Below are 13,653 nucleotides of genomic sequence, written 5' to 3'. Positions count from 1 at the left end.
TACTCATTAGATGTATATTAGTCGCAAACATTTTCTCCCATTCAGTAGCCTGCCTTTTCATTTTGCTGATGGTTGCTTTGCTGTGTAAAGTTTTTATAAATATGTGTATAAAACATAAAATTTTGCTAATAGTATCCAAGAGGTTCTTATTCTGTTTTAATCCCCTTAACCTCTGATTAAATCTGATACAATTATGTCTGCAAAGATGACAATGCTAAGAGTCACAGAGTTTAAGTGGGGAGCAACTGAGCAACTTTCAAATTTTCCTAGAATTCCCATCTCACAGATGGAAACAAACAAGGAGTAACTATTTTAAAAACCAACAATTGGTTAAAAAGGAGAACAAAGAGTCTACAGATTTACCAATTGGATAGACATTTAACAATGGTAAGGTATGGTTATAGGCTAGTCTTAGAAGCCATGCCGTTTTTAATTTAACGTGACTATTTCTACAGGCATGGCCCAAGGTGAAAGTTTTTTCAGAACTGAGAATAGAAAAGATAGGTTAGGTCCAGGTTGCAGAAGACCTTAAAAGGCAGGTTAAGAATTGTGGATTTATTTTGTCAACAAACGGAAGGCACTGATCTAGGGGATGTTTAAGATTCACCTGGCAGTGGTTTGTAGGCTATATGGGAGGATAAAAGGGCCTGCCAAGGGTAGTAGCAGTGGGAATTGACAGAAAGGAGTACACATTGAAGATGCTTCTGAGAGAGGATCAAGAATACTTGGTGTCCATAAAAGAAGTCTCAGTAAATATAAAATGATGAAAATCATACAAAATTAGAAAATCAGTAACACAAGGACACTGTGGAAATTCACAAATATGCAGAAATTAAACAACATAGTCCTGAACAGGCAATGAGTTAAAAAAAAAAAAGGGAAATTAGAAAATAATTTGAGATGAATGAAAATGAAAACACCATATATCAAAATTCATGGGATACAGAAGAATAGTGGTCAGACTTTAGACCTGTAAACACATTAAAATATATTTAAAAGATCTTAATCCAATAGTCTAAACTTTACTAGAAGTCAGAAAAAGAGAGAATACTAAATTCAAAACAAGGAGAAGGAAGAAACAGAGATCTGAGTGGAAACAAACAAAATAAAGAATAGAAAAATAGAGAAAATCAGCAAAGCCAAAAGCTGGTTCTTTGATAAGATCAGCAAAATTGACAAACCTATAGCTAGACTGACCAAGAAAAAGAGTGAAGTCTCAAATTGTTAAAATTAGAAATGAAAAAAAGGAGACGTTAATATTGATCTTATAGAAATAAAGGGAACATAATAAACAACTCTATGCCAAATTAGATAACCTAGCGAATTCCTAGGAAGACACAACCTACCAAAACTGACTCAAGAAGAAACAGAAAACATGAATAGACTTATTACAAGTAAATACATTAATTATCAAAAAAATTCTAAGAAAATTAAAAGGTCAGGATCCAGGAATAGGTGGCTTCACTGGTGAGTTCTACATCAAATGTTTAAAGAAGAATTAACACCAATCCTTCACAAAGCCTTTCAAAAAGAAAAAGAGAAAGGAATACTTCCTAACTAATTCCATGAGGACAGTACTATCATAATACCAAAACAAGACAAAAATATCACAAGAAGAAGAAAACTATAGATCAATACCCTTGATAAATATAGACACAAAAATCCTCAACAAAATACAAACTGAATTTAGCAGCATATAAAAAGGATTATACTCCATGACCAAGTGGAATGCAAGGTTGCCTCAATATATTAAACCAATGGTAATATACCATATTAGCAGAGTAACAGAAAAAACTGTCATCTCAATAGATGCAGGAAAAGCATTTGGCAACTCTACATTATTTCATAATAAAAACAATTAAGAAACTAAAAAGTAAAGGGAAATTCCTCAACCTGATAAAGGGCACCAACACAGAATATATAGTCAGCCCTCTGTATCCATGGGTTCCACATCCGTGGACTCAACCAACTACAGACTGAAAATATCAGGAAAAAATTCCAGAAAGCAAAACTTGAATTCTCCATGTGCCAGAAACTATTTACATAGCATTTATACTGTATTTACAACTACTTACATAGCAGTTATATTGTATTAAGTATTATAAGTAATCTGAGATAATTTGGAGGATATGTGTAGGTTATATGCAAATACTATGCCATATTATATAAGGGACTTGAGCATCCGTGGATTTTGGTATCTGCTGCGGGGGAGGGGGTGTTTCTTGGAATCAATCCCCCATGGATACTAAGGGATGACTGTACAAAGAACTCTTACAACTCAAAAATAAAAAGACATAACTGAATACAAAATGAGCAATGATTTGGATATTTATCCAAAAAGATAAATAAATGGACAATAGACAAGGATGTAGAGAAATTGAATGGTAGGAATACATTGTTGTTAGGGATGTAAAATCTTACAAACCCTTTGGAAAACATCATGGCAGTTCCTCAAAAAGTTAAATATAGTTATCATATGACCCAGCAATTCCACTCCTAGGTATACAACGAAGAGAACTGAAAACAAATGTTTACGCAAAACAGATGCTCATGGAAGCATTATCCATAATAGCCAAAAAGTAGAAACAACCCACACTGATGGATAAGCAAAATGTGGTATTAATATATTCTGCAATGGATTATTATTTGGCTATGAGAAGAAATAAAGTATTGGTACATGCTATAACATGGATGAACCCTGAAAACATTATGCTTAGTGTACGAAATCAGACATAAATATGGTATCATTCCACTTAGATGAACTGTTCAGAGTAGGGAAATCTACAGGGACAGGAAGTACATTAGTGGTTGCTAAGGGCTTGTTAGGGTGGAATGGGAGTGACTGCTAACAGATACAGGGTTTCATTTGAGGGTGATGGAATTAGTGATGATCATTGCATAATCTTGTGAATATATTATAAACCATTGAATTATACACATTAAAGTGGTGAATCTTATGATAAGCAAAATATATCTCAACAAGAAAACAACAGTTAGCAATACACTGAATATGGCTGGGGGCAGGCTGGGGATGGTGAGAATGTACATGATGAGCAAAGAGACAGAACAAGTCGAAAAGTTTTCAACTTGGCCTGGGAATGGTCCAGAGGAGGAAGAATGGCAGGCTTGGAAGAAAGAATGAGTACTGTTATGGAAATGCTGAGAATCAGGTGCTGACATGGCATTCAATTGGAGATATACAGTAGAAAATTTATAATAAGGGCACAGAGCTCAGAAAACATAACATCTTGAGACAGCTAAGACAGACGAAATCATGAAACTGTCGAGAATATAGAGAAGAAAAACAAAAGCAAACACCTGGAGAGCCTCTACTCTTAGAAAAGATAGTGAGATTAAGTAGAGCCAGAAAAGGAGATCAAAAAGAAATGGGCACAGGGACACAGAACAGAGACTTACAGAAGGCGGTGGTGATTAAACCACAGCAATTGCTGAGTGGAAGTGGAGGATAAGGACTAAGAGAAGACGTTTGGGTTTGGCATAGATGTCATAATTAATCATTTACTAATTGTTTCTCCACTTCGGTGAGCTGATGCTCTGCCTTTTAGCCATGATAAACACATTCTGGCTCACTATGTAAAGCATGGTCAGAGGGCTCTTCCCTTAGAATCAATCAGGAGGCATCAAGAGATACAGTTAATCAGGGCTTCCCTGGTGGCGCAGTGGTTGAGAGTCCGCCTGCCAACGCAGGGAACACGGGTTTGTGCCCCGATCCGGGAAGATCCCACATGCTGCGGAGCGGCGGGGCCCGTGAGCCATGGCCGCTGAGCCTGCGCGTCCGGAGCCTGTGCTCCACAACGGGAGAGGCCACAGCAGTGAGAGGCCCGTGTACCGCAAAAAAAAAAAAAAAAGAGATACAGTTAATCCATCTACATCTCTCAGCAAAATCATTCAATAAAGGTTTATCCTCTACTCTGTACTTTGACACACCCAGTCTACTAAAATTTGCAGTGGGAATGTATTCCTGGGGTAGAACCCTGAAGTTATAGATCAAGATAATTTACTCTTATTCTGTCCTTACGGGGTCATATTCTCCTCTGCAATTAATTATGCACTTTCATTCTGCACCTCTCCTCTATTTTTTTTTATGTGAACTAATACTACATAGAAGTCTAAAGTTCTTTCAAGTAATGTCAGACAAAGAATTTGATTCTAACGTATTAGAGAAGAAAAAATATAAAGAGAAGATTCAGTCTTAAACTGTCAAGATACACTTCTAAGTACCTCTTGGAAATCATGAAGCCGTGCTGGAGTTTTATGTCCTCTGTTATCTTAAATTTGATCTAATATTAATGTCCCATTTATAATAACTTAATGGCCCATGACAAAGACAATTTTACTGTATTGTTTCAGAACGTATTATCTGGCACCAGTATCGATAATTATCACATGTGGCTATCCCAATTTGAAGGGCCAATCCAAGATGATGTTTAATTAAGTCTAACTTCCCAATACAACTATAAACTCCTTTAAAGAATATATTTTCCCCACCTAAGCATTCTTTAAACTCTTCTGCATCCTCCATCCAAAACCAAAATGTAACAGGCACATTACCTTGTATGTATTAACAGTAGATTCAAATAAATCTCTGGTGAACGATTAGTTGATGATCATTCCCCCACGTTATCCACCCCTACTCCCAGAGCAGAGGGTAGAAACCAGACATTGAGAAAAAGTATCAATTATAATCATTTTAGTTTCTGTACAATCTATGCTGTGTAGAACATCTGGATAGACATCACAGAGCAAGGCAGTTAAAGATATCATACTTAACTCTCAAACGGAAATGATTACAAACTTTTTAAAATGAGATTTTCTAAAAGCAGTTAAATTGCAGTAGCCCACCAATCACATTTTTAAATTTATGTTTTCATACATGAAACTTCAAAACTTTACATTTTAAGTAGAGTCTCTTTGGCAGATTCCATGTGTTTCATGACAATACTCTGAAAAGTCGACAGCTCTAATGCATCCTGGCAATTGTGAAATTCTTCTACATCAACTAAACGTAATTTTCTGCAAGAAATGAAAATGAACAGTGATTTAAGTATGAGGGGTTTTTTTTTGTTTGTTTGTTTTTGCGGTACGCGGGCCTCTCACTGTTGTGGCCTCTCCCGTTATGGAGCACAGGCTCCGGACGCGCAGGCTCAGCAGCCATGGCTCACGGGCCCAGCCGCTCCGCGGCACGCGGGATCCTCCCGGACTGGGGCACGAACCCGTGTCCCCTGAATCGGCAGGCGGACCCTCAACCACCGCGCCACCAGGGAAGCCCGACAGTTGTTTTTTTTTTTTTAATGTAACATTTTGCTAATTGATCCCTTCTCAAAAAATGATATTCCTAGGTTTTATCACTAAAATTTGTGTTTCATAAAAATATTCAAGAACATATTTTAATTTTAAAAATAATTAATATAATTAAATTCAGCAGGAACACAATCTGATATTATGAAACTGTGCTGTGCAGTAGAAGAAGGATGTAATAACTGAAATTTGATGGTTAGGTTAGACTGATTTTTGCTTTCAAACTGGAACAATTAAAACAGGAAAAGAGGCAGGGCTCAAAACTTACAGGGTCCAGTACTCCTAATATAAAAATTCCACCCTTTCTGAAAAGAGAGCAACCCTGGATATTGGAGAGCCATGAAGTGAGGGAGTTCTCACACCTAATTAAGACCCAGTGTATAAAAATCTTTTGAACCTGTCTGGTTTTGATTTTTTCAGAAAACACAGTGCTTACTCCAGCCAAGAGTTTTCACTTCTGACTACAACACTATGATCTTTGTTATATACACGCTTTAGTCAGTTAAGAAGTTTCTCTGGCAGATTAAAGTGAAAGAACAACGCTACCTATTAGTACCATTGTATTAGTCACCTCAATTTAACTACAGATTTCTTCCCTATTAGAGAAATTGCTATTTAATTTCCACATGATTAAATGATTTCTATGTTATCTGAAAGATAGGAAACACTATTAAAAACCACCTTTAATTTTTACTTAAAAACCAGTGTAAAATACTGGTTAGTAGACAAAACACGTTTCACATCTATTTATATTCCTTTCACAAGCAAAAGTCCATCTCTCAGGTTACCATGAGGTTAGTACGTGACATCAGTGATACATTAGGCACAAAGTAGGTATAACCGTTGCTGGAGAATCTTTGGTAATGTGTTATTCTGCGCAACTGAGCAGTATACAGCAATGTTTTAAATAAAATACTTTTAAAATGTAGCATGACAGGGCTTCCCTGGTGGTGCAGTGGTTGAGAGTCCGCCTGCCGATGCAGGGGACACGGGTTCGTGCCCTGGTCCAGGAAGATCCCATGTGCTGCAGAGCGGCTGGGCCCGTGAGCCATGGCCACTGAGCCTGCGTGTCTGGAGCCTGTGCTCCGCAACAGGAGAGGCCACAACAGTGAGAGGCCCACGTACCACAAAAAAAAAAAAAAAAAAATGTAGCATGACAGCACATACTAAACATAATCTGCTCTCTTTATGCTTCTTGGTCAACATTTTCAACATGACTTTATGTTTCAAAGCTGTAGCTATCAGTCAGGGTACAGGTGCATGCTGTGTGAAGCAGCACTGAAGGAGAGCAGTTGCTAGGGCAGGAGCACCTAGAATTCACTTTGCCACTGAGCAACCAGACCAGTTTTCCCTGCACTTCCTCAGTGTTTGATTTAGAGACAATTCTAAGCACAGGCCACCCACCTTTCATGTTTTGAGATTGATAGGCCTTTATAGAAGTTTTACAGAACTTTCTCATGAAATCTCTGCTGATAACATTCCCTGTTTGGTCAATAGGCTGAATTGTTAAGAAGATGGGAAAAATACCACCGGACACCGGTCCTACTTTCTCAGGACGATTCCTACAATCATCTGGCAGTAGAACAACAGTTTGTTTTTTTGGGTTTTTTTTGCGGTACGTGGGCCTCTCACTGTTGTGGCCTCTCCCGTTGCGGAGCACAGGTGCCGGACGCGTAGGCTCAGCGGCCATGGCTCACGGGCCCAGCCGCTCTGCGGCATGTGGGATCTTCCCGGACCGGGGCACGAACCCGTGTCCCCTGCATTGGCAGGCGGACTCTCAACCACTGCGCCACCAGGGAAGCCCCAGGACAACAGTTTTAACCACTGGTAAAAGACTACAGGAAGGGTCAGGAAAAAGAACACTCAACCAAATAACAGCCCCAGATCACCCAGACTGTGAACCTCAGGTTCTCCTCTGAACTCTTCCTACCCCTTACCTGCAGCATGCAAGCGGACGTCAATTTCGGGAGACTCAGCTGTCAGTCATGGATCCCTCCCACCTGCCACTTGATGCTCATCACAGTCTGAAACCCCCACCTTGATCTTTGGACCCATCACTGATTTCAGGCAGAGGGACTTCAACAGTCCTGGCCCAACACTATGGACTCAACACCAAGTCAGTCTCTGATTTTGATCTCTGGTTCTCAAAGCTAATCTCACTTCTCACGGGGCCCAAGTTGCCCCTTAAATCCCACTCCAAGTGCCTACATTTCTTGCTTGCTCCATGAATTTAGAAACAAGTTCTGTTCTTGCCAGTTCTCCTTCATTACATTCAAAGTAGCACACTCTAGGCAGTGCTCTGCACTTGCTTTCTTCACTTACTAATACATCCTGGATACCATTCCATATTAGCACGTTGATACTGTTATCATTCATATTTCATAGCTGTGTAATAATATTCCATTGTGTGAATGTACCATCACTCATTGAACCAGTCCACTATCAACGGTTACTTGGTTGTTTCCAGGCTAATCCTCTTGACAAATGGCACAATAAAGAACCCTGAATCTGGATCACTTCCTATATTTTCATGTGTATCTCTAGACTATTTCCCAGAAATGAGATTGCCGGATTCAAGTGTAAATGAATTTGTAATTTTGATAGATATGACTGGATTCCCTTCAAAAGGGTGCCCATTTCTCCAATCTTCACCAACAAAGCATGATGTCAGTATTTTGGAATTTTGTCAATTCCATAGGAAATATAATGATATCCCAGTGTAGTTTTTATTTCAAACTCTTTGCATTTTTCTTATTATGAGTTAAGCATCTTTTTAATACATTTAAGATTGATTAAGTTGTATCCTCTCTGAGTACTGTACAGTAAATGAATCCACAGTGCTCTAGAAGTATTTTCTTGGACTCACCTTGATCAAATCATGAATTTCAAAAGTTGTTCTTTATCTTCTTATTTTCTTAGACATCCTATTTATACTGTAATATATATCCTATGATAATTTCTATACTCATATATACACTGTATATACATGTGTCCCTGACATACACCATTTTTCAAGCAAAAATACCTGTGTGCTAAGTAGGTTTTTGACTGCATACTAAATGTCATCTCTGACATTAAGTGGGTTCTGTAAGCATAAATACTGAATGACATGAATTTGCACATTTCCATCTAGAGAGCATCCCCATTCATAGAGGTGTCCCTATTCATGCATTTTAGAGTCAGTCAGATGGTTTTTTTGTATCACCATCCCCCAACCCACAGCCATACATAGAGATGTCCTGTACCTTCAAGACCTGCTGAGATTCAGGGCAAATGGCTGTTAACCCAGAGTAAGGATGCCCTGTGTGTTCAATGCTGGCTTCTCCTCAGAGGGGCAGCACTTGGGTCTGCCCATCCCACTCTTAATATTCACACAGAGAGTAAAAACAACTTATGCTGGCAAAGGCAACATAGGAGTTGGTGGGGCTCTCTTCCCACCCACCGACTGCAAAGCTTCTTTCTCATTTGTCTTTACCCTGGAAGCTCTGAGGTTTGCTTCAGCTGCTGCAACTAACATCTCTGCCACCACATCCCTGGACACTAATTTTGGACATATCTACTATTTACTGTTTTCTTATCTCAGCTTTGTTACTTTTTCTTCTTCCCCTTCCTCCTTTCATTTTCTTGTCTCTAGCCTCCTGACATTGTACAATAGACAAAGTCTAGCCCTTTATGAACAATATTAGGCAATGGTGCTCATCCTCCAGCATCCAGCCCAGTGTGTTCTAGCAGTTCCATGTATGAATGGATATTAAAAGAATAAAATAAACACTGTGGTGGTGTTTTGAAAATGAAATGTACTACTACATGTAAACATCCTTTGTGAAAGTGACATACTGTATTGTAGGATCTCATCACTGCAGACAAAATTAGATCATGGGCCTTGTCAGGGAGAGATATTTGAGCCTCAATACTCAAAAGAAACAAAATGAGAAAAGCATGGGGCAGGGAGATGGCCTCTTCCTATAAGACAAATTCAGGAAGACAAAGAAATCCACATTATACAGTGGGAAGTTGAAAGGATGTGCTTTCTAGGAGTCAACAGTCTCATTGACGAAAGCCAGTTTTATGCTATGTATGTATATACACGTATGTGGATATACATATATATTTGGCTACGTGAGCACAAAGAAAAGTATGGGAAGATGCCCCACTAATGGTTATCATGTCTTTGGCTGGGTTGGTAGAAAGAAGGGCACGTTCGAGGAAAAGAAAGGCCAGGCTGGTGGGAGTCAGGCAAAGTAAAGAAAAAAGGGCTGCACTTAAAAAGTGTATATGATCACACTTGTGTAATCATATTAATTACATATGTATCTGTGTAAAGAAATTACATTAAAATTTGTTTAAAAAAGGAAGGAAGGGAGAGAGGGATGGAGTGAGGGAGGGGAGGGGCCTTAGACACCACAAACCCACACTCATCTCACAGGTGGGAACTGGAGAGCGTCTGATGGGAGGGTGGCAGAGCTGGGGCGATTCTGGCTGGCTTGGCTTCCTCAAGCAGGACTGGGAGCAGGGTTAGGGTTATAGGTGCTCCTGAGCGCTAAGGATCTCAACTTCGGAAGGAGCTCAGAGAAGTTGGTCGGTGAGGCCCCCCTAGTGTATGTGCAGGGGTGCTTTCCAGAGCAGAGACAACAGCTGTGCTTCTGAAGCACCCAAAGCTCTTAGCTTTCCCTTTGCTGGTCTGCAGGAGGCGAGAAAATGTGCTCATTATTGTGTCCTCAGGACAATACCTGCAATTAAGAACCAGGAGACCCTGGAGAACAGATTGCATGTAAACTGGGGCTTTGGCTGGAAGGGTGAGAAAAGGCTCATGGGACCACCTTGGAGGCCAGGCTGCCATGTCCTCTATCACGAGACAGGGACCCATTCAGGTTTTGAGAGGGCTTCTTTAAGAAAAATGATATAAATCTGTATTACTTCTACATATTTTAGAAATAGGTTATGTCCACATGTGCCTATTGCTAGGATGCCCCCTCAGTGCCTTGGAAGGGGCGGCACAAGGGAGGGAATATGAAGCTGGAACTTCTCAACTGCGAGGTAAACTGTCCTCAGCCCTAGGGCCAAGGTCTGTAACTCCATAGCGCCCACCAGTCTTCACATCCAGCTCTGCACCTTTCGCACCATGACGACGCCCACAAGGAGATGCATGATCCCCAAGAGCCACCCAGAAACTTCACCTCATGCTAATCACATGGGCAGTATTACCTCGGTTTCTAAACAATATAGATGACTGTAGCAGCTAATGTTCTGTGGGACTTAAAACGAGGCATGGCGATTCAGCCCCTTAACTGTGATTACCCCTTAAAGTATATATGGTAACCTGGCGGGGGTGGGGAAGGGAGAACTCGGTAAGACATAATGGCGACGCTCACTTGTACCCTATACACTTTTATGTTGTTTAAAACCATGCTTACTTAGGTTAGATTTGTAATTATTTTTAAAATTTATAGTTAAAATAGTCAAAGAAATAATTAAGATGTAATAACTTTCATCTCTCTTAAACAAAACAAACAACAACAACAAAAAAACCTCAGTAAGACCAGAAATACTTACTTAAAAGTACTGTGCCACAAATCTAGCACCGCCAACATTGTAGGGTTCACTGCGTTCAAGTGATCCCTAATATAACTGCTTGCAGCTAAAAAAGATTTCCTCCAAGGTTTTGGAAGAATTTCCATTCTGAAATCAAAGAGAAAATAGTCATCTGCTTTAAAAATCAGAAAGTCTTATAAAAGTCAAAGTACTTTTTGAGTAATAATTTTATTTGAGTAATAATTTTTTGAGTTATTTTGAATTAAAAATAGGAGTTATCCCTTATGGTAATAACAAAACATGTAATTATGTTTTAAAGTATATAAAAATCATACTCTTTGTGGTTTAGTATAATTTTTAACTAACGCAGATAAAATTAGATTTGAATTTTTATCACATAAGGCGATTGTTTTTCTCTAAATGCTTGATGTGATGGAGTCCACAAATAACTAATAGTGATCAAGCAGGAAGAGTAGCCAGCTACGTTTTATATATATCTTAAAAGAATGTTTTTTTAAGGAAACATTTAAACATTTTATGTCCCTATTGTTTTTAAAACATTTTAAGAATATACTCCAGCCTGGAAATCTTCTTGAACTTCACCTCTGACTGTGTAAAGTTCACTTACAAAATCATAAACAGTAACATTCTATTTAAAGATATTTATTCTGTAACTCCTCCGACTTGACTAATCATCTTTTATATACTAAAGATGGGCCATTTTCATCTTTCAGGGTATATTTAAACATTTACATATTATGCCAGTAAATGTTTTTTATTCTCATTGATTTTAAACACTTAGTCTTGTTTTAATATGTAGTAAAGTTAATTCAGTTTTTCATTTGTGGTCATATCACCTTTACAATTACAAAGGATAGTTTTTGTCTATCCCTGGGAGAAAAGCTGTTCTCCATAGAAGATACATCGACTTTTTTTTTTTTAGTTGTTAAGAGAAACAATTTGGGGCATTTTTAAATGATACAAAAGAAACAAAGTAAAACTGAAGTGGTTACTTAATCACATAAGTTCTATTCTTCAAACTATTTAAGTGATGTATTCCTAAATGTTATTTTAGGGAAAATATATAGCAAGTGGATTTTCCCATATGTGTTCTATATTTTAATCCATGTAATATATTCTGTGTTTGCATATTTTCTGCAACATTCCCACTGTGTTTTGGGGCATTCAAATTGCCTTCAAGCTTTCATGTCCCTAATACATCTAAAGCCTGTGCTTGGAGCTGTGGAGATAAAAGATCTGTATCAAGGTCTTTCACCAGAGCACTTATGTTTTAACCACATAGGCATCCATCTGTCAGTGTGTGTTTGCCTACCCATCTATCCATCAATTTGTAAACATAACATGTTAGGGCTTAAATACATAAACAAAGATAGTATGATCAGTTGTATATATGCAGTACACAAATTATAAACATATATGAGAAAATATAACCAGTGTATAAATATATCCACATACAGAGAAATGACTGCAAAAAATCAATATTCTTAGTGAAACCTGATTGCTTACTCAGCACGATGGGGTGGAAGTTCTTCTACCTTTCTGTCATCCTCCTTTTCTCTAGGATCTTTTAAAACAAAATCAACTAAAAGAAAATTGAAAAGTTCTGATCAACAACCTTATAGTAATTATAGTATTTCCCAAGCAATTGCAAAACTAATTGCTTTAAAATTGTTTACATTAAGTTTTTTTAAAATAATGAGAGATTTGTGCATTTATAAACACAGGAAAATTTTAAAATTTTTATGAGAAAATCTATGATGTCTGTGTCTTTGAGAATATATATACCCTTTCTTAACAATGTTCCTGTTCTTTCATTCGAAAATCATTGCTCTTAATATTATTGATACATTTTCCTTTTTAGCTCTTCCACCAAAATTGTTCTTGTTGAATTGAAGGTCAACAATACAGAGTAGCAGTAGTTTCCCTTCACTGAGGAAAGATACATATTGCTTTGCTGTTCTCTTTTAAACTGCTTAAGAGCATAGAACTACCTTGTTATGAAATCAGTAAAGTGAGCTACTTCTGCCTCTGCAGTCTTTAATTCAGTTAATTCTAACTTTCTTGCTTTTCTTTGAAGATGCTCTTTCTAAAATGCAAATATGTTTTTATCCCTCTGCCTAAAATCCTTCAGTGACTCTCCTTTACCTTCAAATGCTTAAAAGAAAGCATGTAAGGCCCTTAGTATTCTATCCCCTTCCCAAAATGCACCCTCTTCTTTGGCCATCAGAGCCCCTTGCAAGGTCAGAAGAGCCTTTCGCTCTTGTCTGCCATCATTCCCACCATTTCCTAGGCCATGCGTGTTCCCTAGTCTGTACATGTTCATCCTTCACAACTCAGTTCAGGTGCCAGAGTCCTTCCTAACAAGTCAGGCAGGACCTCTTCTCCTTTAGACCATGTTCTCGATTTCTCTCCTCACTGTACTTGCTACTTTGCTTTATAATTTAGTGATTTGTCCATGGCCCTCATTACACTATGAACTCTTTGGGGGCAAGGATATGGCTCTTTACATGATCAAAACACTCAATAGGAGTCTTCAATGCAGTGAATGCCCTCCTCCCTGAAGGGTCCCGCAACCATTTCAAAGCAGTATGATTTCTCCAACTTTGACATAGCATCAATTATATCAGGCTTACTATCGCAACCAATCGAAGAACCTTTTTTTAAAGCACAGATTTGAAAGACTGCCTCCAGAGATTTTAATTCAGATGGGTCTGGAAATGAGTACTTTTTAAATGGCTCTGATAATGTCAGTCTTAGAGCCTATTGGTCTATACCATGAGT

General features: G+C 38.4%; 1 protein-coding gene across 1 annotated transcript in view; it reads right to left on the bottom strand.

Moving 5' to 3' along the window:
• Window positions 1-13,653, bottom strand: part of DNAH7 (dynein axonemal heavy chain 7) — a 248,143-nt gene that overhangs the window by 200,543 nt on the left and 33,947 nt on the right. The window contains exons 8-10 of the mRNA XM_089915967.1: window positions 12,379-12,454; window positions 10,873-10,998; window positions 4,915-5,034 (exon numbers count right to left, since the gene is read on the bottom strand). Of these exons, the coding sequence (XP_089772093.1) occupies window positions 4,915-5,034; window positions 10,873-10,998; window positions 12,379-12,454 (322 nt within the window). The remainder of the gene's footprint in view (window positions 1-4,914; window positions 5,035-10,872; window positions 10,999-12,378; window positions 12,455-13,653) is intronic.

This window comes from Delphinapterus leucas, chromosome 8, assembly GCF_059928025.1.
Source record: "Delphinapterus leucas isolate spDelLeu-1000000601 "Yukka" chromosome 8, BTC_Dleu_Yukka2, whole genome shotgun sequence".
NCBI classification, from domain to species: Eukaryota; Metazoa; Chordata; class Mammalia; order Artiodactyla; family Monodontidae; genus Delphinapterus; species Delphinapterus leucas.
The sequence above is the reverse complement of the archived record's forward strand: the minus strand, read 5'-3'. Positions and strand labels throughout refer to the sequence as shown.